Source organism: Schistocerca gregaria, chromosome 2 (genome assembly GCF_023897955.1).
Source record: "Schistocerca gregaria isolate iqSchGreg1 chromosome 2, iqSchGreg1.2, whole genome shotgun sequence".
NCBI classification, from domain to species: Eukaryota; Metazoa; Arthropoda; class Insecta; order Orthoptera; family Acrididae; genus Schistocerca; species Schistocerca gregaria.
This window is the reverse complement of record NC_064921.1, coordinates 90,582,525-90,608,820: the sequence shown is the minus strand read 5'-3', so window position 1 is coordinate 90,608,820 and position 26,296 is coordinate 90,582,525. Positions and strand designations below refer to the sequence as shown.

The following is a 26,296-nucleotide window of genomic DNA, read 5'->3' as shown; positions in this document are numbered from 1 at the left end:
TGCTGACGTGAGGAAAGTTTGCAACCGATATCTCATACACAAACAGCAGTTGACCGGCGTTGCTTGGTGAAACGTTGTTGTGATGCCTCGTGTAAGGAGGAGAAATGCGTACCATCACGTTTCCGACTTTGATCAAAATCGGATTGTAGCCTATCGCGATTGCGGTTTATAGTATCGCGACATTGCTGCTCGCGTTGGTCGAGATCCAATGACTGTTAGCAGAATCTGGAATCGATGGGTTCAGGAGGGTAATACGGAACGCCGTGCTGGATCCCAACGGCCTCGTATCACTAGCAGTCGAGATGACAGGCATCTTATCCGCATGGCAGTAACGGATCGTACACCCACGTCTCGGTCCCTGAGTCAACAGATGGGGACGTTTGAAGGACAACAACCATCTGCACGAACAGTTCGACGACGTTTGCAGCAGCATGGACTATCAGCTCGGAGACCGTGGCTACGGTTACCCATGACGCTGCATCACAGACGGGAGCAGCCTGCAATGGTCTACTCAACGACGAAACTGGGTGCACGAATGGCTAAACGTCATTTTACTTTTTTTTAAATGAATCCAGGTTCTGTTTAGAGCATCATGATGGTTGCATCCGTGTTTGCCGACGTCGCGATGAACGCACATTGGAAGCGTGTATTCGTCATCACCATACCTGCGTATTATCCGGAGTGATGGAATGGGGTGCCATTGGTTACACGTCTCGTTCACCTCTTGTTCACATTGACTGCACTTTGAACAGTGCACGTTACATTTCAGATGTGTTATGACCGGTGTCTCTACCGTACATTTCAGCGGGATAATGCACGACCGCATGTTGCAGGTCCTGTACGGGCCATTCTGGATACAGAAAATGTTCGACTGCTGCCCTGGCCAGCACATTCTCCAGATCTGTCACCAATTGAAAACGTCTGGTCAATGGTGGCCAGGCAACCTGCTTGTCACAATTCGCCAGCCACTACTCTTGCTGAACTGTGGTATCATGTTGAGGCTGCATGAGCAGCTGTACCTGTACACGCCATCCAAGCTCTGTTTGACTCAATGCCCAGGCGTATCAAGGTCGTTATTGCGGTTAGAAGTGGTTGTTCTGGGTACTGATTTCTCAGGATCTACGCACCCAAACTATGTGAAAATGTAATCTCTTGTCAGTTCTAGTATAATTGTCGAATGAATACCCGTTTATCATCTCCATTCCTTCTTGGTGCAGCAATTTTAATGGCCAGTGGTGTATATTGCTGACGACTAAAGTCTCTGTTATTTGTATCTGTGTGTTTATTAAACTTATGCACCACCCCAGTAATGATGATACTGCCTACTTGTGGCGCCCCCCTCGTCGTGGCGCACCAGCTCGTGCTGTGACTGCGCAACGCGCCCGCCTTTTGTTGCAGTCGGTGAGCGCGACCAGCACGCCGCGCCTGTCGCGCCGCAACCCGCCGGGCGACCGTCGGGCCAATACCAGCGGCGCCGGCGACGAATCGGAGGACGACGCGGACTCTGTGCGCAGCTTCGGCAGCGCCTGCTCCTCCATGTCGTGCGACCACGCCTACTTCGCGCGCAACGGCACCACGTTTTCCGGCCGGCGCATGCGCTACGTCGTCCACTGCTCGCCGCACACCGACGACACCGAGGAGTACCTCACGCCCACGCAGCGGGCGTCTCGGCAAATACGCCGTCTCAAGGTGAGCCTGCAGAGTGCCCTCCAGCGCGGCAGCTGTTAGTGGTGTAGACGACAGGGCGAAGACTGCCGTGGAATACGTAAATGTTTTGCAACTCTTCTCGTGGAAAAACAATGGTCTGGCTAAAACTGCGAGGGCCATTCAATAACTAGAGAGACAACATGCTCTCGGAAAAAACTGTCAGTAGGGCAAGTTTGGTACTTAATCATGGCTTTAAGTTCGCATCACTGTGTTGAGCCCCGATCAGCTGACGTATCAACATTTTTTGTTTATAACGTCAAAAATACATTTCAACGTCCACATTAGTCGAACAGCGTTCTGTTATTCCTTTTTACTTGCTGATTACGAGAAACCAGTGAATATACGAGGGTCACTCCAAAAGAAATGCACACTATTTTTTTTAATCCATCTTTTATTCTACATCTTTGAAAGTTTTACAGTGTGTAGATACATTCTTAAGTTCAATATTTTCATTTCTCCACATAATTTCCATCCCTCTTCACTGCCTTACGCCATCTTGGAACCAGCGCTTGTATACCCGGTACAATTCTGGACCAACCTATTGGAGCCACTGTTTGGCAGAGGGAGTCATCATCCTCAAACTTTGTTCCACGAAGAGAGTCTTTCAGTTTCCCAAAGAGATAATAGTCACATGGAGCCAGGTCAGGACTGTACGGCGGGTGTTTCAGTGTTGTCTATCCGAGTTTTGTGATCGCTTCCACGGTTTTATGACTGACATGTGGCCTTGCATTGTCGTGCAACAGCAAAACGACCTGCTTTTGCCGATATGGTCGAACACGGCTCAGTCGAGCTTGAAGTTTCTTCAGTGTCGTCACATATGCATCAGAATTTATGGTGGTTCCACTTGGCATGAAGTCCACAAGCAAGAGTCCTTCGAAATCTAAAAACACCGTAGCCATAACTTTTCCAGCAGAGGTGTAGTTTTGAATTTTTTTTCTTGGGTGAATTTGCATGATGCCATTCCATTGAGTGCCTCTTCGTCTCCGGTGAAAAATGATGGAGCCATGTTTCATCAACTACCACAATTCTTCCAAGAAATTCATCTCTACCATTCTCGTACTGTTCCAAAAGTTCGCTTCATACCGTTGTTCTTGTTTCTTTGTGAAACACTGTCAACATCCTGGGAACCCACCTGGAACAAACCTTTTTTAAGGCCAACACTTTCAGTATTCTGCAAACACTTAGGCCCCTCTCCCAACGTAGCGTGACAATTCGTTCACTGTGATGCGTCTGCCAGCAGTCACCAATTCCTTAACACTCTGCACATTGTCTGGAGAGTGTGCAGTACGAGGCCTGCTGCTGCGAGGACAATCCTCAATATTGCCGTGCCTACTTTCATCACCTAACCTGCTTGCCCACAGACTAACTGTACTGTGATCGACAGCAGCATCTCCATACACCTTTTTCAAACTCTTATAGATGTTTCCCACCGTCTCGTTTTCACAGCACAGGAATTCTGTGACAGCACGTTGCTTCTGACGAACGTCAAGTGTAGCAGCCATCTTGAAGACATGCTGTGACGGCGCCACTCACGGAAACAGGTTGAACTAAGTTTGAAAACCAGCGGGAAGTGTGTATCTACACATTGTAAAACTTTCACACATGCAGAATGAAAAATGTATTTTTACAAAAATAGTGTGCATTTCTTTTGGAGTGACCCTCTTATACCGTAGAAACTCAAAAGTTTATTGTGAAGGTTGTATTAATCGTGCAAATTTTTACAAGTGCGTAGAGCAGTTCAAAACCGGTCGCGACTCAGTGACTGACGAACACAGTTTTGACCGACCAGTTGCAGTTTCAACTCCCTCCCTTGAAAGACGAATGATGACATTATTCGGGCCGACCGCTGTGTGACTGTGTAAATGATAATTGATCAGGTTCACGTTAGTACTGGCACAGTTCATAAGATTATCTGAAACAGGCTGAAGTACCGCAAAACACGTGCATGATGGGTCCCAAAGGAGATTACGCGGCTACACAAGGAAACAAGGTTGAGCGTGTGCACAGAGCTAAAGGAACGTTATGAAAGAGAAGGTGAGCACTTCCTCAACAAAATTTTAACTTGTGATGAAAAGTGGGTTCACTATTATGAGCCAGAATCAAAAAGACAAAGCATGGAGTGGAAGCACACTGACCCACCTGTCAAGAAAAAGTTCAAAACCCAAGCATCAGCAGGAAAAGTCATGTTGACGGTGATTTGGGATGCTGAAGGTCCAGATTTTTGTGATTATCTCGAAGGCAGCGTACAATGAACAGCCAGTATTACTCGGATATGCTTTTAAAGAAGGTGAAGCCAACCATGAGAGAGAGATGTCGTGGATCTCAGAGGAGAGGTGTGATTCCCCAGCAAGACAACGCACGTCCTCCTATTGCTCAACCAACCTGTGAGACTATGGACAAAATGGGCTGGGAAGTACTGCCTCATCCCCATTACAGTCCTGATATAGCACCTACAGATTTCCATTTGTTTGGCTGACTGAAGGAGGCATTACGTGGGAAGACGTTCCAGGACATCGAGGACGTGAAAAAGTTATTGGGAAATTGGTTCAAACGTCAAAATAAAGATTTCTTTGCAGCCGGAATAAAAGAGCTTGTAGCTCGTTGGAAAAGTGCAAAAATGTTCAAGGGATTATGTTGAACAGTAGAAAAATATTCTTTTGTAAAAACAAACGTTTTTTTTTCTCTCCAGACCAATTTGTCACTTTAATTATCGAACGACCCCCGTACTTTAAAAATTTAACTAAAATTAACTGCACTTTTTCGCTTCGAACGATCCGTTCCTGTAATTTCCCTGAATACTGGTCATTCCTCCTGTGCACCCAGTACATTCTTCTAGCGGTCGAGATTGTTAGTGTCTACTAAGTGAAGTGAAATGTAAATGAATAATGAAGTATAACAGGCTGTCACGCGCCCTCCTAACGCTGATAAAAGAAACAGATACTGCAGCTTCAAACGCGAACGTTTTTGGTTAGGCTCTACTGTGACCGCCACAAAAACCGACAACAGCTGGGGAAGCGGCGTGCTGACAAATTGTCCCTCCGTATCCGCACACAATGACGCCTTCCATCTGAGGACAACACAGTGGTCGACCGGTACCACTGGGCCATGTGAGACCTGTCGGGACGGAGTTACCGTGCCTTATTGATGTCGAATGACACAAGAAATCACAGGCTGGACGCCATGTTCATCCACATGAACGCACGTCCTGGGGATGTAAACCTGCAAAAGGCTTAGTGGAAATAAGTAAATGGTTACTGGTAACAGTAAATTTGTTGTTTCATTGCAAATATTCTAATGGTTAACATCAGCATGTGCCTTACTGAAAGCAAATGGTGCATTCGGATTTTTTTCTGAAATAATCTCTTGCGAGGTTTTAGAACAGTTCATGGTGACAGTCAGTGCGGGTTGTATACATAGCAGGACGCTGTAACATCGTTGGTACGTTCATTAATCGGTGCGCTCGCAGTGTATGCTGAAAAGAGTAGTAGTTCCACTTTCTGCCACCAGGTGAACATTTGGAGCTGTAAGCAGTCAGAATGTAGAGAGCCTGTATAGGGAGAGAGTGGCCAACCGGACGATACGGCGGCCACTTTTCTGCCAAACTACGAGCGGGACTTTTGAATGGCCAGTAGTGGAGTACACACTCACCGAATCAAAAGCACTAGACAATATGGCGAAATCATTCGTTAAAAGTCTTTCTTTACAGCTATAATACACTCATAGAAGCGTAATACGCACAGCACAGGAAAATTTGATACAGTGGCTGTAAAAATTATTCGCTACTTGCATTTATCTACTTTAAAGTTTGTTTACTAGTCATATTGCAATGAAAGTAACGTAAATTAAAAAATATCGTGTATAGCATTTGTTTTGTATCGGAAGTGCATAATGCTAAAGATTTAACGCACCTGTACTACGTCAGATGAATGAAAGTCGTAGCAGTTTTTTACTTGTGACACGCAAAAAGTGTGAGACGTATTAGTACCTTTGTCACGTCTTCAAACTTTTTGCATGTCGCAAGTAAACAACTGCTTACGACTTTCAAACACACACACACACACACACACACACACACACACACACACACATATATATATATATATATATATATATATATATATATATATACCTCTCGTAGGTAACAAACGAAAAAGATTACAAAAATCAGGTAATGTTAAATGTAGGGTATTGTAATAACGACCAAATATAACAAGAAAACTATCGTATCCCTTCTACCCCACAGTAAGTAGACCTATTAAAAACTGTCTTCAAGAGTACCTACAATTATTTACTACGAATAATGTTTCAGCAACCACGACAACTGCGGAAAACGTGCTTACAACTTGCCTGCGTCAACAGTCAGGTAATAATACTGAAACCAAAATAATGCCTAGTGTTCTGATTCGGAACGAAATAAAGTTTGACGCTATAAAGTCGAATGAGCATGGCACAAAAATTACAAGAACTTCCCGTTTCCAGCAAGAACTGTCAGATATTGGCTTACGAAAGGCATGTGATGCTACCAGTATGCACGCAAACGCTAATTACGTACTAAAAACGATATACAACTAAATCGAACATGCATGCACAACGCATAACAAGTCTCTCAATAATTCAAATACCTTTTAATCATTTCCAAAAGTCCTCTGAACATCAATTCAACTCAAAAGAACGGCGAACATAGGAAGCGCGAGAGACGTTTGGCAGAAAAACGGCGCCAAAGCTAATCAACCAATCACGGACAACTTCACCTATGGCCACACTCTCTGTATACAGACTCTCTATCAGAATGTAGCGTTGTGCAGAAAAAAGGAACGATGAAACACTAGATAGTTCTTGCACGTTTATTAGGGTATGGTCAGAGGTTTCAGCATACCCCGTGAGCGCACCGATTAATGAACGTACCTACGATGTTTCGACGTCGTGTGGTGAATACAGCCCAGTCTGCAGCACCCGGAACACCGTCAGTTTAAATTATAACCACCTGATACAATCCTTCACACGACATTTATGGCTAATAATGCCGACTCTTTAAGAATGGCATGCAACATTCACCCTTCGATGACTAATATAAAGGAACAGAAAAAATCCGCGTGGATAAGATCTTGCAGTGTTACAAAAGGTATAAACCGAACTGCAAATTCCATCTCAGTGGGCTTCCAACATAAATGAATAAGGCTACTGAACAATCTCAGATTTTCAAATTCCAACTTAAGGCATCATTAAAGCACAATTCGTTTAATTTTGGACAGGAAGTGTCGCTTTCCTCTAGGGTAGCTATTCTTAAACTGTATTCCGCCGTAATCCAGGGGTTGTGTGCTTACTGTCGTGCATTTTTTCAGAACATTTAAGAAAGTAGGTTAAAAAGTTATCGCCTGTACGAAATTAAAAAGAAAAAGATTGAATAACAAACTAACCGCGCGCTCCCATTTAATTAGTTTGAGTAGTTGGTATGACTGCCACAACGGTGGCGGGTGAGGCTGTATTTATCGTGTGATTATTTTAGTACTTTCACCATTTCCAACCATATGTCTCTGCGAAACAAAGTTCTCGACTTATTTGCCGACAAGAAATGCATACCGCAGCACACTTGATGCCAAACCTGCTATGTTTAAACAATATTTGGACTATTGATTCGGTAGAATTTCGCTTAAAATAGTTGCGCGGCACAAGGTGTTTTTTGCTCAGGTGCTACCTTTGCCAGTTGTAATTGCCTTCCAGACGTTATACGAGTAAATGGCGCCACGCCGTTGCCCATATAGTGCAGAAATACGAGCGTGAGCAGATGGCAATACTTGGCTTGCAGGTTAGGCGGCGCGTGCCTGCAGACCCATACAGCCCTTACCAGTAAACATGACAAACACACTATACGGCCGTTGACGCTCGCCGGAGAATATTTGGTGCTCAGAGATGCTCAAAGACGATATCCACGTAACGAATTATTACGAAACATTAACAGTCAATTGAATTTAAGTAACTCCCGTAAGATGAGGGAATGCACGGCGTACTCGATTACTGGACGATTATGTAACGCTAATTTTCAATGAACGGTGCACGTTTCGAGTGGGGAGCTCTAAACATCTACAGCCAGTGTATGCATCTGAGGAGGAAGTATGTGAATTGGCAAGTGACTTTAACAAGATGTTTGAAAACCATATTTTCAGCAGAGTATGAGAGAAAATTAAATTATCTTGTAATTAGAGAGTTTCGGCCCCACACGGAAGCTTATCGGCAGTTGTTCTTCCTACGAACCATTTCCGACTGGAGCAAGAAAAGGGGGCAAGCGACACGGGTTCACAAAGTACAGGGTGACACAGAAAAACGAGAACATTTCCACATTCCAATAAAACTACAAGTGACGAAGGAAACAAATTGCATTCATTGTAATTGAAACCTTACAACTTCGCCACTTACGAAACATTGATATCATATTTTCTTTTTTTTAAAAAAAAATTACGTCCTTTAGATGGCGTCCTCCTGTAAGAATACATTCGTGAAATCTGCTTTGGGATACCTCATTGACCGCTGCAATATCTCACCTGGAATACTGTGAATTGCATAGTGAATTCTCTGTTTTAACTCATCCAGGGTTCTTGGTCGAGTCGTGTAGACTTTGCTCTTGAGGTAGCCCTACAAGAAAAAATCAAAAATGGATAAATCCGGCGATCTAGGGGGTCACGGAATGTTACAGAATTGTGAGATCACAAGGTTGCCAAACAATTCATATGCCATTGATTGCCGTACAGTGTTGCGATGTCGCTCCGTCCTGTTGAAACCAGGCTACTTAAACGTTTGGAAAGTTGTTCAATGCAGGTGCAACGAAAGTACGTCACATCTCCGCGTAACGATCGACGTTGACAGTTATTGTGTTTCCCTGTTCGTTTGCGAAAAAATACGGTCCGGTAATCCCATGTGATCAAACACCACACCATACTGGCAGTTTACTAGCATGTAGAGGGCGCTCATGAACGTCATTAAGGTATGTGTTTGCCCAGTAACGGTAGTTCTGTTGATTTACATAACCTGTGAGATGAAAATGTGCCGCATCTGACATCTACAACTTGTTTAGAAATTAATCGTCATCGTTTACTTTTGTTATCATATGATGACAGAATCCTAATCGTAACCGGTAATCGTTGTCCTTCTGTTGTTGCACCATCTGCAGTTTGTACGTATGAAATTTTAAATCAAGAGGAAGAATTCTGCTAACACCCTCTTGGGACATTCCAACCACTGCTGCTTGCTTATGAATTGAACACCGTGGGCTCCGTAAGACTCGCGTACATCAGTGTTCGCTGGAGAACGCACACTTCTTGTTCGTCCTGTTGGTTTCTTCTTCGGGTCAGACCTAGTCTCTTCAGAGTTATTAATCTAACATTTTATCGCGTGTTTCGACAGAACGGCATCATGTTCTTGTTGTTGTTGCGGTCTTCCGCCCTGAGACTGGTTTGATGCAGATCTCCATGCTATTCTATCCTGTGCAAGCTTCTTCATCTCCCAGTACCTACTGCAACCTACATCCTTCTGAATCTGCTTAGTGTATTCATCTCTTGGTCTCCCTCTACGATTTTTACCCTCCACGCTGCCCTCCAATACCAAATTGGTTATCACTTGGTGCCTCAGAACATGTCTTACCAACCGATCCCTTCTTCTGGTCAAGTTGTGCCACAAACTTCTCTTCTCCCCAATCCTATTCAATACTTCCTCATTAGTTATGTGATCTACCCATGTAATCTTCAGCATTCTTCTGTAGCACCACATTTCGAAAGCTTCTATTCTCTTCTTGTCCAAACTATTTATCGTCCATGTTTCACTTACATACATGGCTACACTCCTTACGAATACTTTCAGAAATGACTTCCTGACACTTAAATCTATACTCGATGTTAACAAAATTCTCTTCTTCAGAAACGCTTTCCTTGCCATTGCCAGTCTACATTTTATATCCTCTCTACTTCGACCATCATCAGTTATTTTGCTCCCCAAATAGCAAAACTCCTTTACTACTTTAAGTGTCTCATTTTCTAATCTAAATCCCTCGGCATCACCCGACTTAATTCGACTGCATTCCATTATCCTCGTTTTGCTTTTGTTGATGTTCATCTTATATCCTCTTTTCAAGACACTGCCCATGCCATTCAACTGCTCTTCCAAGTCCTTTGCCGTCTCTGACAGAATTACAATGTCATCGGCAAACATCAGAGTTTTTATTTCTTCTCCGTGGATTTTAATACCTACTCCGAATTTTTCTTTTGTTTCCTTTACTGCTTGCTCAATATACAGATTGAATAACATTGGGGAGAGGCTACAACCCTGTCTCACTCCCTTCCCGACCACTGCTTCCCTTTCATGCCCCTCGACTCTAATAACTGCCATCTGGTTTCTGTACAAATTGTAAATAGCCTTTCGCTCCCTGTATTTTACCCCTGCCACCTTCAGAATTTGAAAGAGAGTATTCCAGTCAACATCGTCAAAAGCTTTCTCTAAGTCTACAAATGCTAGAAACGTAGGTTTGCCTTTCCTTAATCTAGCTTCTAAGATAAGTCGTAGGGTCAGTATTGCCTCACGTGCTCCAGTATTTCTACGGAATCCAAACTGATCTTCCCCGAAGTCGGCTTCTACTAGTTTTTCCATTCGTCTGTAAAGAATTCGTGTTAGTATTTTGCAGCTGTGGCTTATTAAACTGATTGTTCGGTAATTTTCACATCTGTCAACACCTGCTTTCTTTGGGATTGGAATTATTATATTCTTCTTGAAGTCTGAGGGTATTTCGCCTGTCTCATACATCTTGCTCACCTGATGGTAGAGTTTTGTCAGGGCTGGCTCTCCCAAGGCCGTCAGTAGTTCCAATGGAATGTTGTCTACTCCGGGGGCCTTGTTTCGACTCAGGTCTTTCAGTGCTCTGTCAAACTCTTCACGCAATATCGTATCTCCCATTTCATCTTCATCTACATCCTCTTCCATTTCCATAATATTGTCCTCAAGTGCAATGCCCTTGTATAGACCCTCTATATACTCCTTCCACCTTTCTGCTTTCCCTTCTTTGCTTAGAACTGGGTTTCCATCTGAGCTCTTGATATTCATACAAGTGGTTCTCTTTTCTCCAAAGGTCTCTATAATTTTCCTGTAGGCAGTATCTATCTTATCCCTAGTGAGATAAGCCTCTACATCCTTACATTTGTCATCTACCCATCCCTGCTTAGCCATTTTGCACTTCCTGTCGATCTCATTTTTGAGACGTTTGTATTCCTTTTTGCCTGATTCGTTTACTGCATTTTTATATTTTCTCCTTTCATCAATTAAATTCAATATTTCTTCTGTTACCCAAGGATTTCTACTAGCCCTCGTTTTTTTACCAACCTGATCCTCTGCTGCCTTCACTACTTCATCCCTCAAAGCTACCCATTCTTCTTCTACTGTATTTCTTTCCACCATTCCTGTCAATTGTTCCCTTATGCTCTCCCTGAAACTCTACAACCTCTGGTTCTTTCAGTTTATCCAGGTCCCATCTCCTTAAATTCCCACCTGTTTGCAGTTTTAATCTACAGGTCATAACCAATAGATTGTGGTCAGAGTCCACATCTGCCCCTGCAAATGTCTTACAATTTAAAACCTGGTTCCTAAATCTATGTCGTACCATTATATAATCTATCTGATACCTTTTAGTATCTCCAGGGTTCTTCCATGTATACAACCTTCTCTAATGATTCTTAAACCAAGTGTTAGCTATGATTAAGTTGTGCTCTGTGCAAAATTCTACCAGGCGGCATCCTCTTTCATTTCTTAGCCCCAATCCGTATTTACCTACTATGTTTCCCTCTCTCCATTTTCCTACACTCGAATTCCAGTCACCCATGACTATTACATTTTCGTCTCCCTTCACTATCTGAATAATTTCTTTTATTTCGTCATACATTTCTTCAATTTCTTCGTCATCTGCATAGCTAGTTGGCATATAAACTTGTACTACTGTAGTAGGCGTGGGCTTCGTATCTATCTTTGCCACAATAATGCGTTCACTATGCTGTTTGTAGTAGCTTACCCGCATTCCTATTTTCCTATTCATTATTAAACCTACTCCTGCATTACCCCTATTTGATTTTGTGTTTATAACCCTGTAGTCACCTGACCAGAAGTCTTTTTCCTCGTGCCACCGAACTTCGCTAATTCCCACTATATCTAACTTTAACCTATCCATTTCCCTTTTTAAATTTTCTAACCTACCTGCCCGCTTAAGAGATCTGACATTCCACGCTCCGATCCGTAGAACGCCAGTTTTCTTTCTCCTGATAACGATGTCCTCTTGAGTAGTCCCCGCCCGGAGATCCGAATGGGGGACTATTTTACCTCCGGAATATTTTACCCAAGAGGACGCCATCATCATTTAACCATACAGTAAAGCTGCATGCCCTCGGGAAAAATTACGGCCGTAGTTTCCCCTTGCTTTCAGCCGTTCGCAGTACCAGCACAGCAAAGGCGTTTTGGTTATTGTTACAAGGCCAGATCAGTCAATCATCCAGCGACTACTGAAGAGGCTGCTGGCCCTCTTCAGGAACCACACGTTTGTCTGGCCTCTCAACAGATACCACTCCGTTGTGGTTGCACCCAGGGTACGGCTATCTGTATCGCTGAGGCACGCAAGCCTCTCCACCAACGGCAAGGTCCATGGTTCATGGGGGTGGGGAACGGCATCATGACGTTCTAAATTATAAAAACATCGAAACTCCGTCTGCGCCGCTACCAAACTATCATTGCTTTATAAAACATTTTTATGGGTAACGCACGCTGTTGTCCGTTCCACTGATCCATGATCACTGAAATGGTGAACCCGCAGTGGTGCCACCTGACCATGGCTGCCACTACTCATTTCAAACATTCCCTTTATTCTGTGTCACCCTGTACCTTTCCACACACGTCAGAATGACTTACGGACTATTGATGTAAATGTAGATGAAAACTTGTATTTACCCATTCCGAGACAACTCGAGGCTGTTTTGAATGCCAAAGGTTTCCTTGCAGCGTATTAGGCACAGTAATGTGTTGTATTTGTGGTGATTCCATATTTTGGCCCGCCTCCTGTAAGTATCGTGTATAACGAAACAGCCGTCCATTTATCGCCACGATAAGTGGGATTGTAATAAAGTTTTAACTATCACTGCGGAGAAAGAAAACCTGCGACTGTGAAACTGGATGTGGTCTCTGTCCTTCTCTACATACTCACCCTTCAATGCCAGAAATTTTTTCCCCGGTAATGTATGACTAGGCGGAGATTTTGCTTCTACAACTCTGCGTTTTGAATGTTCAAGAAACGATCCAAGTCGGTAGTCACCTCATCGTCATTCTGGAAATGGCTGCCACACAAAGGTTTCTTCATCTACGAACAACAACCCATGTGAGGCAAAATTTGTTATCCCAAAGAAGCAGCAGTATGGCTGAGTCCTGTGTAGGATTTGGGGAGGGGGGTTCAAAATGGTTCAAATAGCTCTAAACACTATGGGACTTAACATCTGAGGTCATCGGTCCCCTAGACTTAGAACTACTTAAACCTAACTAACCTAAGGACATCCCACACATCCATGCCCGAGGCAGGATTCGAACCTGCGATCGTGGCAGGCGCGCGGTTGCAGACTGAAGCGCCTAGAAGCGCTCAGCCACAGCGGCCGATAGGAGGGGAGGGGGTGGAGTGTTGTAGTGCAGCAGAAACACGCTTTTGGGCAGCTTCCCGTGACGTGTTCTTCACTCCTAACCTCATCAGCGGTTTCAGTAAAATGCTTCTGTTACATTTGTTCCTTTCGAGCATAGTCTGTTAGCGCTTCATCTTGCCAATCACAAAAATACGCGCAGCATCAGCTTGCTCTGGTCTTTGCGTTTTTCGGCAGTGCTGAATCCACATGCTTCCACTGCTTATTTTGCTCTTTTGTTTTGGACTCATAATGATACACCCAGCTCTCGTCTATGGTGATTAGGCAGCCAAAGAAGCCATCTGGTTTGGCCTGACATACCTTCAACATTTCAGCTGCTGCCTCGGTTCAGCGACCAGTTGCGAAATTCAGCAGGCGGCGACTTTTGTCTCGTTCACAATGTCGCAAAAGATAATGGGAACTGATCGATAACTAATTTTCATTTTTTCCACAAATGCCTCGATCGTGATACGCTGATTTTCGAGCAGCAGGGTCTCTCTACTTCTCTTGAGTTGCCTGGTTCTTGACAGTGGCCGAAATTGAAGATTGTGGTACTCTTGGCACCTTCGAGAGGGCGGACACCCCAGTTTCATGCTTGGCGACCATTACGTCACGCTAAATATTTAATTGCAGAAATAACATGAAACTAACGGAACAACCGTGAGAATTATGGGATATTGTGCAAGGACAAACAAAACGTACGACAGGCCTAGTAATGAAGACGTACTACAACAAATACTAAAGCAAAAATCGAGCAAACGAAATCCTTCACAGCTGACAAAAGCCCTATAAAAAAAACTGAAAAAAATAGTATCGGTAAATTTCCATTAACACACACGGATCAACTAAAATCTTGTAGCCGGTATATCCACCTGTGGCACAGATTACGGCGGCGACGCATCGTGTCTTGGAAGCAGTGTGGCCTTGTTAGGTCACTGGAGGGAGTTGGCACCACATCTGCACACACAAGTCACCTGATTCCCGTAAATTCTGTGGAGGAGAGGGGGGGGGGGGTGATGAGCTCTGATGCCATGTTCAGTCACATCACAGGTGTGTTCGATAGGGTTCAGATTGGCGAGTGGGGAGGGGGGGGGTCAACACGTCAACTGGAACTCGCCACTGTGTACCTCGAATGACTCAGTCACCCTCCAGGCGTGTGACATGGCGCATTGTCTTGCTAAAAATGCCACTGCCGTCGGGAAACATGATCGTCATGAAGGGTTGTACGTAATCTGCGACTAGTGTATGAGACTGCTTAGCCATCATGGTGCTTTGCACGAGCTCCACTGGGCCCACAGATGCCCACGTGTTGGTTCCCCAGTGTATAATGGAGACAGCTTGTCTTCGTCCCGCAGTGTAGGTGTCAAGGAGCTGTTGGAAGAAGACGGATTCATGCCATCCCATTGGCATGACGAAAAAGGTATTGGGATTCATCAGACTATGCAACGCTCTGCCACTGCGCCAGTGTCCAGTGCTGATGGTCGCATGCCCATGTCAGTCGTTCTTGCCGATGTTGTGGTGATAACAGTAGCACATCCTCAAATGGTTCAAGTGGCTCTGAGTACTATGGGACTTAACATCTGAGGTCATCAGTCCCCTAGAACTTAGAACTAGTTTAACCTAACTAACCTAAGGACATCACACACATCCATGCCCGAGGCAGGATTCGAACCTGCGACCATAGCGATTGGTACATGCATGGGTCGTCAGCTGCGGAGGCCCATCGTTAGGAGTGTTCGGTGTACTGTGTGTTCAGACATACTTGTAATCTGCCCACCCTTAAAGTCTAATGTTAGTTCCGCCGCAGTTCACCGCCTGCCCTGTTTTACCAGACACATCTTTAATGAGGGTGGCCGGCCATCCTCATGACGTCTGGACATGATTTCACCTTAGTTTCGCCACATGTTGAGGACACTCACCACAGCACTCCTCGAACACCCAACAAGTCATGCTGTTTCCGAAATGCTCGTACGAAGCCTCTGGGCCATCACAATCTGTCCTCGGTCAAACTGAGATAGATACCGCGCCTTCCCCATGCTACACACGGACAGCACGCTCACTGATACCACATGCTCCGTGCGTGGGTCTGACAAGCTGTCATTCCTCGCAAGATGACGTTGCAATCGCGTGGACGGGTTTATATCGATAACATTAGTTAACAAATATATACTTTGCTTCTACATCTGGTTTGTAAATGGGCGGATTATATATATATATATATATATATATATATATATATATATATATATATATATATATATTCCTGGGGGCAGATACGTCACATGATCACACTGACAGAACCACAGGCACATAGACACAGGCAACAGAGCATGCACAATGTCGGCACTAGTACAGTGTATATCCACCTTTCGCAGCAATGCAGGCTGCTATTCTCCCGTGGAGACGATCGTAGAGATGCTGGATGTAGTCCTGTGGAACGGCTTGCCATGCCATTTCCACCTGGCGCCTCAGTTGGACCAGCGTTCGTGCTGGACGTGCAGACCGCGTGAGACGACGCTTCATCCAGTCCCAAACATGCTCAATGGGGGGACAGATCCGGAGATCTTGCTGGCCAGGGTAGTTGACTTACACCTTCTAGAGCACGTTGGGTGGCACGGGATACATGCGGACGTGCATTGTCCTGTTGGAACAGCAAGTTCCCTTGCCGGTCTAGGAATGGTAGAACGATGGGTTCGATGACGGTTTGGATGTACTGTGCACTATTCAGTGTCCCCTCGACGATCACCAGAGGTGTACGGCCAGTGTAGGAGATCGCTCCCCACACCATGATGCCGGGTGTTGGCCCTGTGTGCCTCGGTCGTATGCAGTTCTGATTGTGGCGCTCACCTGCACGGCGCCAAACACGCATACGACCATCATTGGCACCAAGACCGAAGCGACTCTCATCGCTGAAGACGACACGTCTCCATTCGTTCCTCCATTCACGCCTGTCGCGACACCACTGAAGGCGGGCTGCACGATGTTGGGGCGTGAGTGGAAGACGGCCTAACGGTGTGCGGAACCGTAGCCCAGTTTCGTGGAGACGGTTGCGAATGGTCCTCGCCGATACCCCAGGAGCAACAGTGTCCCTAATTTGCTGGGAAGTGGCGGTGCAGTCCCCTACGGCACTGCGTAGGATCCTACGGTCTTTGCGTGCATCCGTGCGTCGCTGCGGTCCGGTCCCAGGTCGACGGGCACGTGCACCTTCCGCCGACCACTGGCGACAACATCGATGTACTGTGGAGACCTCACGCCCCACGTGTTGCGCAATTCGGCGGTACGTCCACCCGGCCTCCCGCATGCCCACTATACGCCCTCGCTCGAAGTCCGTCAACTGCACATACGGTTCACGTCCACGCTGTCGCGGCATGCTACCAGTGTTAAAGACTGCGATGGAGCTCCGTATGCCACGGCAAACTGGCTGACACTGACGGCGGCGGTGCACAAATGCTGCGCAGCTAGCGCCATTCGACGGCCAACACCGCGGTTCCTGGTGTGTCCGTTGTGCCGTGCGTGTGATCATTGCTTGTACAGCCCTCTCACAGTGTCCGGAGCAAGTATGGTGGGTCTGACACACCGGTGTCAATGTGTTCTTTTTTCCATTTCCAGGAGTATATATATATATATATATATATATATATATATATATATATATATATATATATATATATATATGATTACCTCTCGTAGGTAACAAACGAAAAAGATTACAAAAATCAGGTAATGTTAAATGTAGGGTATTGTAATAACGACCAAATATAACAAGAAAACTATCGTATCCCTTCTACCCCACAATAAGTAGACCTATTAAAAACTGTCTTCAAGAGTACCTACAATTATTTACTACGAATAATGTTTCAGCAACCACGACAACTACGGAAAACGTGCTTACAACTTGCCTGCGTCAACAGTCAGGTAATAATACTGAAACCAAAATAATGCCTAGTGTTCTGATTCGGAACGAAATAAAGTTTGACGCTATAAAGTCGAATGAGCATGGCACAAAAATTACAAGAACTTCCCGTTTCCAGCAAGAACTGTCAGATATTGGCTTACGAAAGGCATGTGATGCTACCAGTATGCACGCAAACGGTAATTACATACTAAAAACGATATACAACTAAATCGAACATGCATGCACAACTCATAACAAGTCTCTCAATAATTCAAATACATTTTAATCATTTCCAAAAGTCCTCTGAACATCAATTCAACTCAAAAGAACGGCGAACATAGGAAGCGCGAGAGACGTTTGGCAGAAAAACGGCGCCAAAGCTAATCAACCAATCACGGACAACTTCACCTATGGCCACACTCTCTGTATACAGACTGTCTATCAGAATGTAGTGTTGTACAGAAAAAAGGAACGATGAAACACTAGATAGTTCTTGCACGTTTATTAGGGTATGGTCAGAGGTTTCAGCATACCCCGTGAGCGCACCGATTAATGAACGTACCTACGATGTTTCGACGTCGTGTGGTGAATACAGCCCAGTCTGCAGCACCCGGAACACCATCAGTTTAAATTATAACCACCTGATACAATCCTTCACACGACATTTATGGCTAATAATGCCGACTCTTTAAGAATGGCATGCAACATTCACCCATCGATGACTAATATAAAGGAACAGAAAAAATCCGCGTGGATAAGATCTTGCAGTGTTACAAAAGGTATAAACCGAACTGCAGATTCCATCGTCGGTGGGCTTCCAACATAAATGAATAAGGCTACTGAACAATCTCAGATTTTCAAATTCCAACTTAAGGTATCATTAAAGCACAATTCGTTTAATTTTGAACAGGAAGTGTCGCTTTCCTCTAGGGTAGCTATTCTTAAACTGTATTCCGCCGTAATCCAGGGGTTGTGTGCTTACTGCCGGGCATTTTTTCAGAACATTTAAGAAAGTAGGTTAAAAAGTTATCGCCTGTACGAAATTAAAAAGAAAAAGATTGAATAACAAACTAACCGCGCGCTCCCATTTAATTAGTTTGAGTAGTTGGTATGACTGCCACAACGGTGGCGGGTGAGGCTGTATTTATCGTGTGACTATTTTAGTACTTTCACCATTTCCAACCATATGTCTGTGCGAAACAGAGTTCTCGGCTTATTTGTCGACAAGAAATGCATACCGCAGCACACTTGATGCCAAACCTGCTATGTTTAAACAATATTTGGGCTATTGATTCGGTAGAATTTCGCTTAAAATAGTCGCACGGCACAGTGTTTTTTGCTCAAGTGCTACCTTTGCCAATTGTAATTGCCTTCAAGACGTTATACGAGTAAATGGCGCCACGCCGTTGCCCATATAGTGCAGAGATACGAGCGTCAGCAGACGGCAATACTTGGCTTGCAGGTTAGGCGGCGCGTGCCTGCAGACCCTTACAGCCCTTACCAGTAAAAATGACAAACACACTATACGGCCGTTGACGCTCGCCGGAGAATATTTGGTGCTCAGAGATGCTCAAAGACGATATCCACGTAACGAATTATTACGAAACATTAACAGTCAATTGAATTTAAGTAACTTCCGTAAGATGAGGGAAAGCACGGCGTACTCGATTACTGGACGATTATGTAACGCTAATTTTCAATGAACGCTGCACGTTTCGAGTGGGGAGTTCTAAACATCTACAGCCAATGTATGCATCTGAGGAGGAAGTATGTGAATTGGCAAGTGACTTTAACAAGATGTTTGAAAATCATATTTTCAGCAGAGTATGAGAGAAAATTAAATTATCTTGATGTAATTAGAGAGATTCGGCCCCACACGGAAGCTTATCGGCAGTTGTTCTTCCTGCGAACCATTTCCGACTGGAGCAAGAAAAGGGGGCAAGCGACACGGGTTCACAAAGTACAGGGTGACACAGAAAAACGAGAACATTTCCACATTCCAATAAAACTACAAGTGACGAAGGAAACAAATTGCATTCATTGTGATTGAAACCTTACAACTTCGCCACTTACGAAACATTTATATCATATTTTCTTCTTTTTTTTAAAAAAAAAATTACGTCCTTTAGATGGCGTCCTCCTGTAAGAATACATTCGTGAAATCTGCTTTGGGATTCCTCATTGACCGCTGCAATATCTCACCTGGAATACTGTGAATTGCATAGTGAATTCTCTGTTTTAACTCATCCAGGGTTCTTGGTCGAGTCGTGTAGACTTTGCTCTTGAGGTAGTCCTACAAGAAAAAATCAAAAATGGATAAATCTGGCGATCTATGGGGTCACGGAATGTTACAGAATTGTGAGATCACAAGGTTGCCAAACAATTCATATGCCATTGATTGCCGTACAGTGTTGCGATGTCGCTCCGTCCTGTTGAAACCAGGCTACTTAAACGTTTGGAAAGTTGTTCAATGCAGGTGTAACGAAAGTACGTAACATTTCCGCGTGACGATCGACGTTGACAGTTATTGTGTTTCCCTGTTCGTTTGCGAAAAAATACGGTCCGGTAATCCCATGTGATCAAACACCACACCATACTGGCACTTTACTAGCATGTATAGGGCGCTCATGAACGTCATTAAGGTATGTGTTTGCCCAGTAACGGTAGTTTTGTTTATTTACATAACCTGTGACATGAAAATGTGCCGCATCTGACATCTACAACTTGTTTAGAAATTAATCGTCATCGTTTACTTTTGTTATCATATGATGACAGAATCCTAATCGTAACCGGTAATCGTTGTCCTTCTGTTGTTGCACCATCTGCAGTTTGTACGTATGAAATTTTAAATCAAGAGGAAGAATTCTGCTAACACCCTCTTGGGACATTCCAACCACTGCTGCTTGCTTACGAATTGAACGCCGTGGGCTCCGTAAGACTCGCGTACATCAGTGTTCGCTGGAGAACGCACACTTCTTGTTCGTCCTGTTGGTTTCTTCTTCGGGTCAGACCTAGTCTCTTCAGAGTTATTAATCTAACATTTTATCGCGTGTTTCGACAGAACAGCATCATGTTCTTGTTGTTGTTGCGGTCTTCCGCCCTGAGACTGGTTTGATGCAGCTCTCCATGCTATTCTATCCTGTGCAAGCTTCTTCATCTCCCAGTACCTACTGCAACCTACATCCTTCTGAATCTGCTTAGTGTATTCATCTCTTGGTCTCCCTCTACGATTTTTACCCTCCACGCTGCCCTCCAATACAAATTGGTTATCACTTAGTGCCTCAGAACATGTCCTACCAACCGATCCCTTCTTCTGGTCAAGTTGTGCCAAAAACTTCTCTTCTCCCCAATCCTATTCAATACTTCCTCATTAGTTATGTGATCTACCCATCTAATCTTCAGCATTCTTCTGTAGCACCACATTTCGAAAGCTTCTATTCTCTTCTTGTCCAAACTATTTATCGTCCATGTTTCACTTCCATGCATGGCTACACTCCTTACGAATACTTTCAGAAATGACTTCCTGACACTTAAATCTATACTCGATGTTAACAAAATTCTCTTCTTCAGAAACGCTTTCCTTGCCATTGCCAGTCTACATTTTATATCCTCTCTACTTCGACCATCATCAGTTATTTTGCTCCCCAAATAGCAAAACTCCTTTACTACTTTAAGTGTCTCATTTTCTAATCTAATTTCCTCAGCATCACCCGACTTAATTCGACTACATTCCATTATCCTCGTTTTACTTTTGTTGATGTTCATCTTATATCCTCCTTTCAAGACACTGCCCATGCCATTCAACTGCTCTTCCAAGTCCTTTGCTGTCTCTGACGGAATTACAATGTCATCGGCAAACATCAGAGTTTTTATTTCTTCTCCGTGGATTTTAATACCTACTCCGAATTTTTCTTTTGTTTCCTTTACTGCTTGCTCAATATACAGATTGAATAACATTGGGGAGAGGCTACAACCCTGTCTCACTCCCTTCCCGACCACTGCTTCCCTTTCATGCCCCTCGACTCTAATAACTGCCATCTGGTTTCTGTACAAATTGTAAATAGCCTTTCGCTCCCTGTATTTTACCCCTGCCACCTTCAGAATTTGAAAGAGAGTATTCCAGTCAACATCGTCAAAAGCTTTCTCTAAGTCTACAAATGCTAGAAACGTAAGTTTGCCTTTCCTTAATCTAGCTTCTAAGATAAGTCGTAGGGTCAGTATTGCCTCACGTGTTCCAACATTTCGACGGAATCCAAACTGATCCTCCCCGAGGTCTGCATCTACCAGTTTTTCCATTCTTCTGTAAAGAATTCGCGTTAGTATTTTGCAGCCGTGGCTTATTAAACTGATAGTTCGGTAATTTTCACATCTGTCAGCACCTGCTTTCTTTGGGATTGGAATTATTATATTCTTCTTGAAGTCTGAGGGTATTTCGCCTGTCTCATACATCTTGCTCACCAGATGGTAGAGTTTTGTCAGGACTGGTTCTCCCAAGGCCGTCAGTAGTTCTAATGGAATGTTGTGTACTCCGGGGGCCTTGTTTCGACTCAGGTCTTTCAGTGCTCTGTCAAACTCTTCACGCAGTATCGTATCTCCCATTTCGTCTTCATCTACATCCTCTTCCATTTCCATAATATTGTCCTCAAGTACATCACCCTTGTATAAACCTTCTATATACTCCTTCCACTTTTGTGCCTTCCCTTCTTTGCTTAGAACTGGGTTGCCATCTGAGCTCTTGATATTCATACACGTGGTTCTCTTCTCTCCGAAGGTCTCTTTAATTTTCCTGTAGGCAGTATCTATCTTACCCCTAGTGAGATAAGCTTCTATATCCTTACATTTGTCCTCTAGCCATCCCTGTTTAGCCATTTTGCACTTCCTGTCGATCTCATATTTGAGACGTTTGTATTCCTTTTTGCCTGATTCGTTTACTGCATTTTTATATTTTCTCCTTTCATCAATAATATTCAATATTTCTTCTGTTACCCAAGGATTTCTACTAGCCCTCGTTTTTTTACCAACCTGATCCTCTGCTGCCTTCACTACTTCATCCCTCAAAGCTACCCATTCTTCTTCTACTGTATTTCTTTCCATCATTCCTGTCAATTGTTCCCTTATGCTCTCCCTGAAACTCTGTACAACCTCTGGTTCTTTCAGTTTATCCAGGTCCCATCTCCTTAAATTCCCACCTGTTTGCAGTTTCTTCAGTTTTAATCTACAGGTCATAACCAATAGATTGTGGTCAGAGTCCACATCTGCCCCTGGAAATGTCTTACAATTTAAAACCTGGTTCCTAAATCTATGTCGTACCATTGTATAATCTATCTGATACCTTTTAGTATCTCCAGGGTTCTTCCATGCATACAACCTTCTCTCATGATTCTTAAACCAAGTGTTAGCTATGATTAAGTTGTGCTCTGTGCAAAATTCTACCAGACGGCTTCCTCTTTCATTTCTTAGCCCCAATCCGTATTCACCTACAATGTTTCCCTCTCTCCCTTTTCCTACACTCGAATTCCAGTCACCCATGACTATTACATTTTCGTCTCCCTTCACTATCTGAATAATTTCTTTTATTTCGTCATACATTTCTTCAATTTCTTCGTCATCTGCAGAGCTAGTTGGCATATAAACTTGTACTACTGTAGTAGGTGTGGGCTTCGTATCTATCTTGGCCACAATAATGCGTTCACTATGTTGTTTCTAGTAGCTTACCCGCATTCCTATTTATTATTAAACCTACTCCTGCATTACCCCTATTTGATTTTGTGTTTATAAGCCTGTAGTCACCTGACCAGAAGTCTTTTTCCTCGTGCCACCGAACTTCGCTAATTCCCACTATATCTAACTTTAACCTATCCATTTCCCTTTTTAAATTTTCTAACCTACCTGCCCGCTTAAGAGATCTGACATTCCACGCTCCGATCCGTAGAACGCCAGTTTTCTTTCTCCTGATAAAGATGTCTTCTTGAGTAGTCCCCGCCCGGAGATCCGAATGGGGGACTATTTTACCTCCGGAATATTTTACCCAAGAGGACGCCATCATCATTTAACCATACAGTAAAGCTGCATGCCCTCGGGAAAAATTACGGCCGTAGTTTCCCCTTGCTTTCAGCCGTTCGCAGTACCAGCACAGCAAAGCCGTTTTGGTTATTGTTACAAGGCCAGATCAGTTAATCATCCAGTAACTACTGAAGAGGCTGCTGGCCCTCTTCAGGAACCACACGTTTGTCTGTCAACAGATACCCCTCCGTTGTGGTTGCACCCAGGGTACGGCTATCTGTATCGCTGAGGCACGCAAGCCTCTCCACCAACGGCAAGGTCCATGGTTCATGGGGGTGGGGAACGGCATCATGACGTTCTAAATTATAAAAACATCGAAACTCCGTCTGAGCCGCTACCAAACTATCATTGCTTTATAAAACATTTTTATGGCTAACGCACGCTGTTGTCCGTTCCACTGATCCATGATTACTGAAATGGTGAACCCGCAGTGGTGCCACCTGCCCATGGCTGCCACTACTCATTTCAAACATTCCCTTTATTCTGTGTCACCCTGTACCTTCCCACACACGTCAGAATGACTTACGGACTATTGATGTAAATGTAGATGAAAACTTGTATTTACCCATTCCGAGACAACTAGAGGCTGTTTTGAATGCCAAAGGTTTCCTTGCAGCGTATTAGGCACAGTAATGTGTTGTATTTGTGGTGATACCATATTTTGGCCCGCCTCCTGTAAGTATCGTGTATAACGAAACAGCCGTCCATTTATCGCCACGATAAGTGGGATTGTAATAAAGTTTTAACTATCACTGCGGAGAAAGAAAACCTGCGACTGTGAAACTGGATGTGGTCTCTGTCCTTCTCTACATACTCACCCTTCAATGCCAGAAATTTTTTCCCCGGTAATGTATGACTAGGCGGAGATTTTGCTTCTACAACTCTGCGTTTTGAATGTTCAAGAAACGATCCAAGTCGGTAGTCACCTCATCGTCATTCTGGAAATGGCTGCCACACAAAGGTTTCTTCATCTACGAACAACAACCCATGTGAGGCAAAATTTGTTATACCAAAGAAGCAGCAGTATGACTGAGTCCTGTGTAGGATTTGGGGAGGGGGGTTCAAAATGGTTCAAATAGCTCTAAGCACTATGGGACTTAACATCTGAGGTCATCGGTCCCCTAGACTTAGAACTACTTAAACCTAACTAACCTAAGGACATCCCACACATCCATGCCCGAGGCAGGATTCGAACCTGCGATCGTGGCAGGCGCGCGGTTGCAGACTGAAGCGCCTAGAACCGCTCAGCCACAGCGGCCGATAGGAGGGGAGGGGGTGGAGTGTTGTAGTGCAGCAGAAACACGCTTTTGGGCAGCTTCCCGTGACGTGTTCTTCACTCCTAACCTCATCAGCGGTTTCAGTAAAATGCTTCTGTTACATTTGTTCCTTTCGAGCATAGTCTGTTAGCGCTTCATCTTGCCAATCACAAAAATACGCGCAGCATCAGCTTGCTCTGGTCTTTGCGTTTTTCGGCAGTGCTGAATCCACATGCTTCCACTGCTTATTTTGCTCTTTTGTTTTGGACTCATAATGATACACCCAGCTCTCGTCTATGGTGATTAGGCAGCCAAAGAAGCCATCTGGTTTGGCCTGACACACCTTCAACATTTCAGCTGCTGCCTCGGTTCAGCGACCAGTTGCGAAATTCAGCAGGCGGCGACTTTTGTCTCGTTCACAATGTCGCAAAAGATAATGGGAACTGATCGATAACTAATTTTCATTTTTTCCACAAATGCCTCGATCGTGATACGCTAATTTTCGAGCAGCAGGGTCTCTCTACTTCTCTTGAGTTGCCTGGTTCTTGGCAGTGGCCGAAATTGAAGATTGTGGTACTCTTGGCACCTTCGAGAGGGCGGACACCCCAGTTTCATGCTTGGCGACCATTACGTCACGCTAAATATTTAATTGCAGAAATAACATGAAACTAACGTAACAACCGTGAGAATTATGGGATATTGTGCAAGGACAAACAAAACGTACGACAGGCCTAGTAATGAAGACGTACTACAACAAATACTAAAGCAAAAATCGAGCAAACGAAATCCTTCACAGCTGACAAAAGCCCTATAAAAAAACTGAAAAAAATAGTATCGGTAAATTTCCATTAACACACACGGATCAACTAAAATCTTGTAGCCGGTATATCCACCTGTGGCACAGATTACGGCGGCGACGCATCGTGTCTTGGAAGCAGTGTGGCCTTGTTAGGTCACTGGAGGGAGTTGGCACCACATCTGCACACACAAGTCACCTGATTCCCGTAAATTCTGTGGAGGAGAGGGGGGGGGGGGGTGATGAGCTCTGATGCCATGTTCAGTCACATCACAGGTGTGTTCGATAGGGTTCAGATTGGCGAGTGGGGGGGGGGGGGGGGGGTCAACACGTCAACTGGAACTCGCCACTGTGTACCTCGAATGACTCGGTCACCCTCCAGGCGTGTGACATGCCGCATTGTCTTGCTAAAAATGCCACTGCCGTCGGGAAACATGATCGTCATGAAGGGTTGTACGTAATCTGCGACTAGTGTATGAGACTGCTCAGCCATCATGGTGCTTTGCACGAGCTCCACTGGGCCCACAGATGCCCACGTGTTGGTTCCCCAGTGTATAATGGAGACAGCTTGTCTTCGTCCCGCAGTGGAGGTGTCAAGGAGCTGTTGGAAGAAGACGGATTCGTGCCATCCCATTGGCATGACGAAAAAGGTATTGGGATTCATCAGACTATGCAACGCTCTGCCACTGCGCCAGTGTCCAGTGCTGATGGTCGCATGCCCATGTCAGTCGTTCTTGCCGATGTTGTGGTGATAACAGTAGCACATCCTCAAATGGTTCAAGTGGCTCTGAGTACTATGGGACTTAACATCTGAGGTCATCAGTCCCCTAGAACTTAGAACTAGTTTAACCTAACTAACCTAAGGACATCACACACATCCATGCCCGAGGCAGGATTC

The 26,296-nt window shown here is 44.5% G+C and overlaps 1 protein-coding gene across 3 annotated transcripts in view; it reads left to right on the top strand.

Moving 5' to 3' along the window:
- The window catches only part of LOC126336397 (protein quick-to-court), a 334,356-nt gene that overhangs the window by 226,184 nt on the left and 81,876 nt on the right, over nt 1-26,296 (top strand). For all 3 annotated transcript variants that reach the window (XM_050000076.1, XM_050000075.1, XM_050000077.1), the window contains exon 3: nt 1,399-1,689. In XM_050000076.1, coding sequence (XP_049856033.1) covers nt 1,399-1,689 — 291 coding nt within the window. The remainder of the gene's footprint in view (nt 1-1,398; nt 1,690-26,296) is intronic.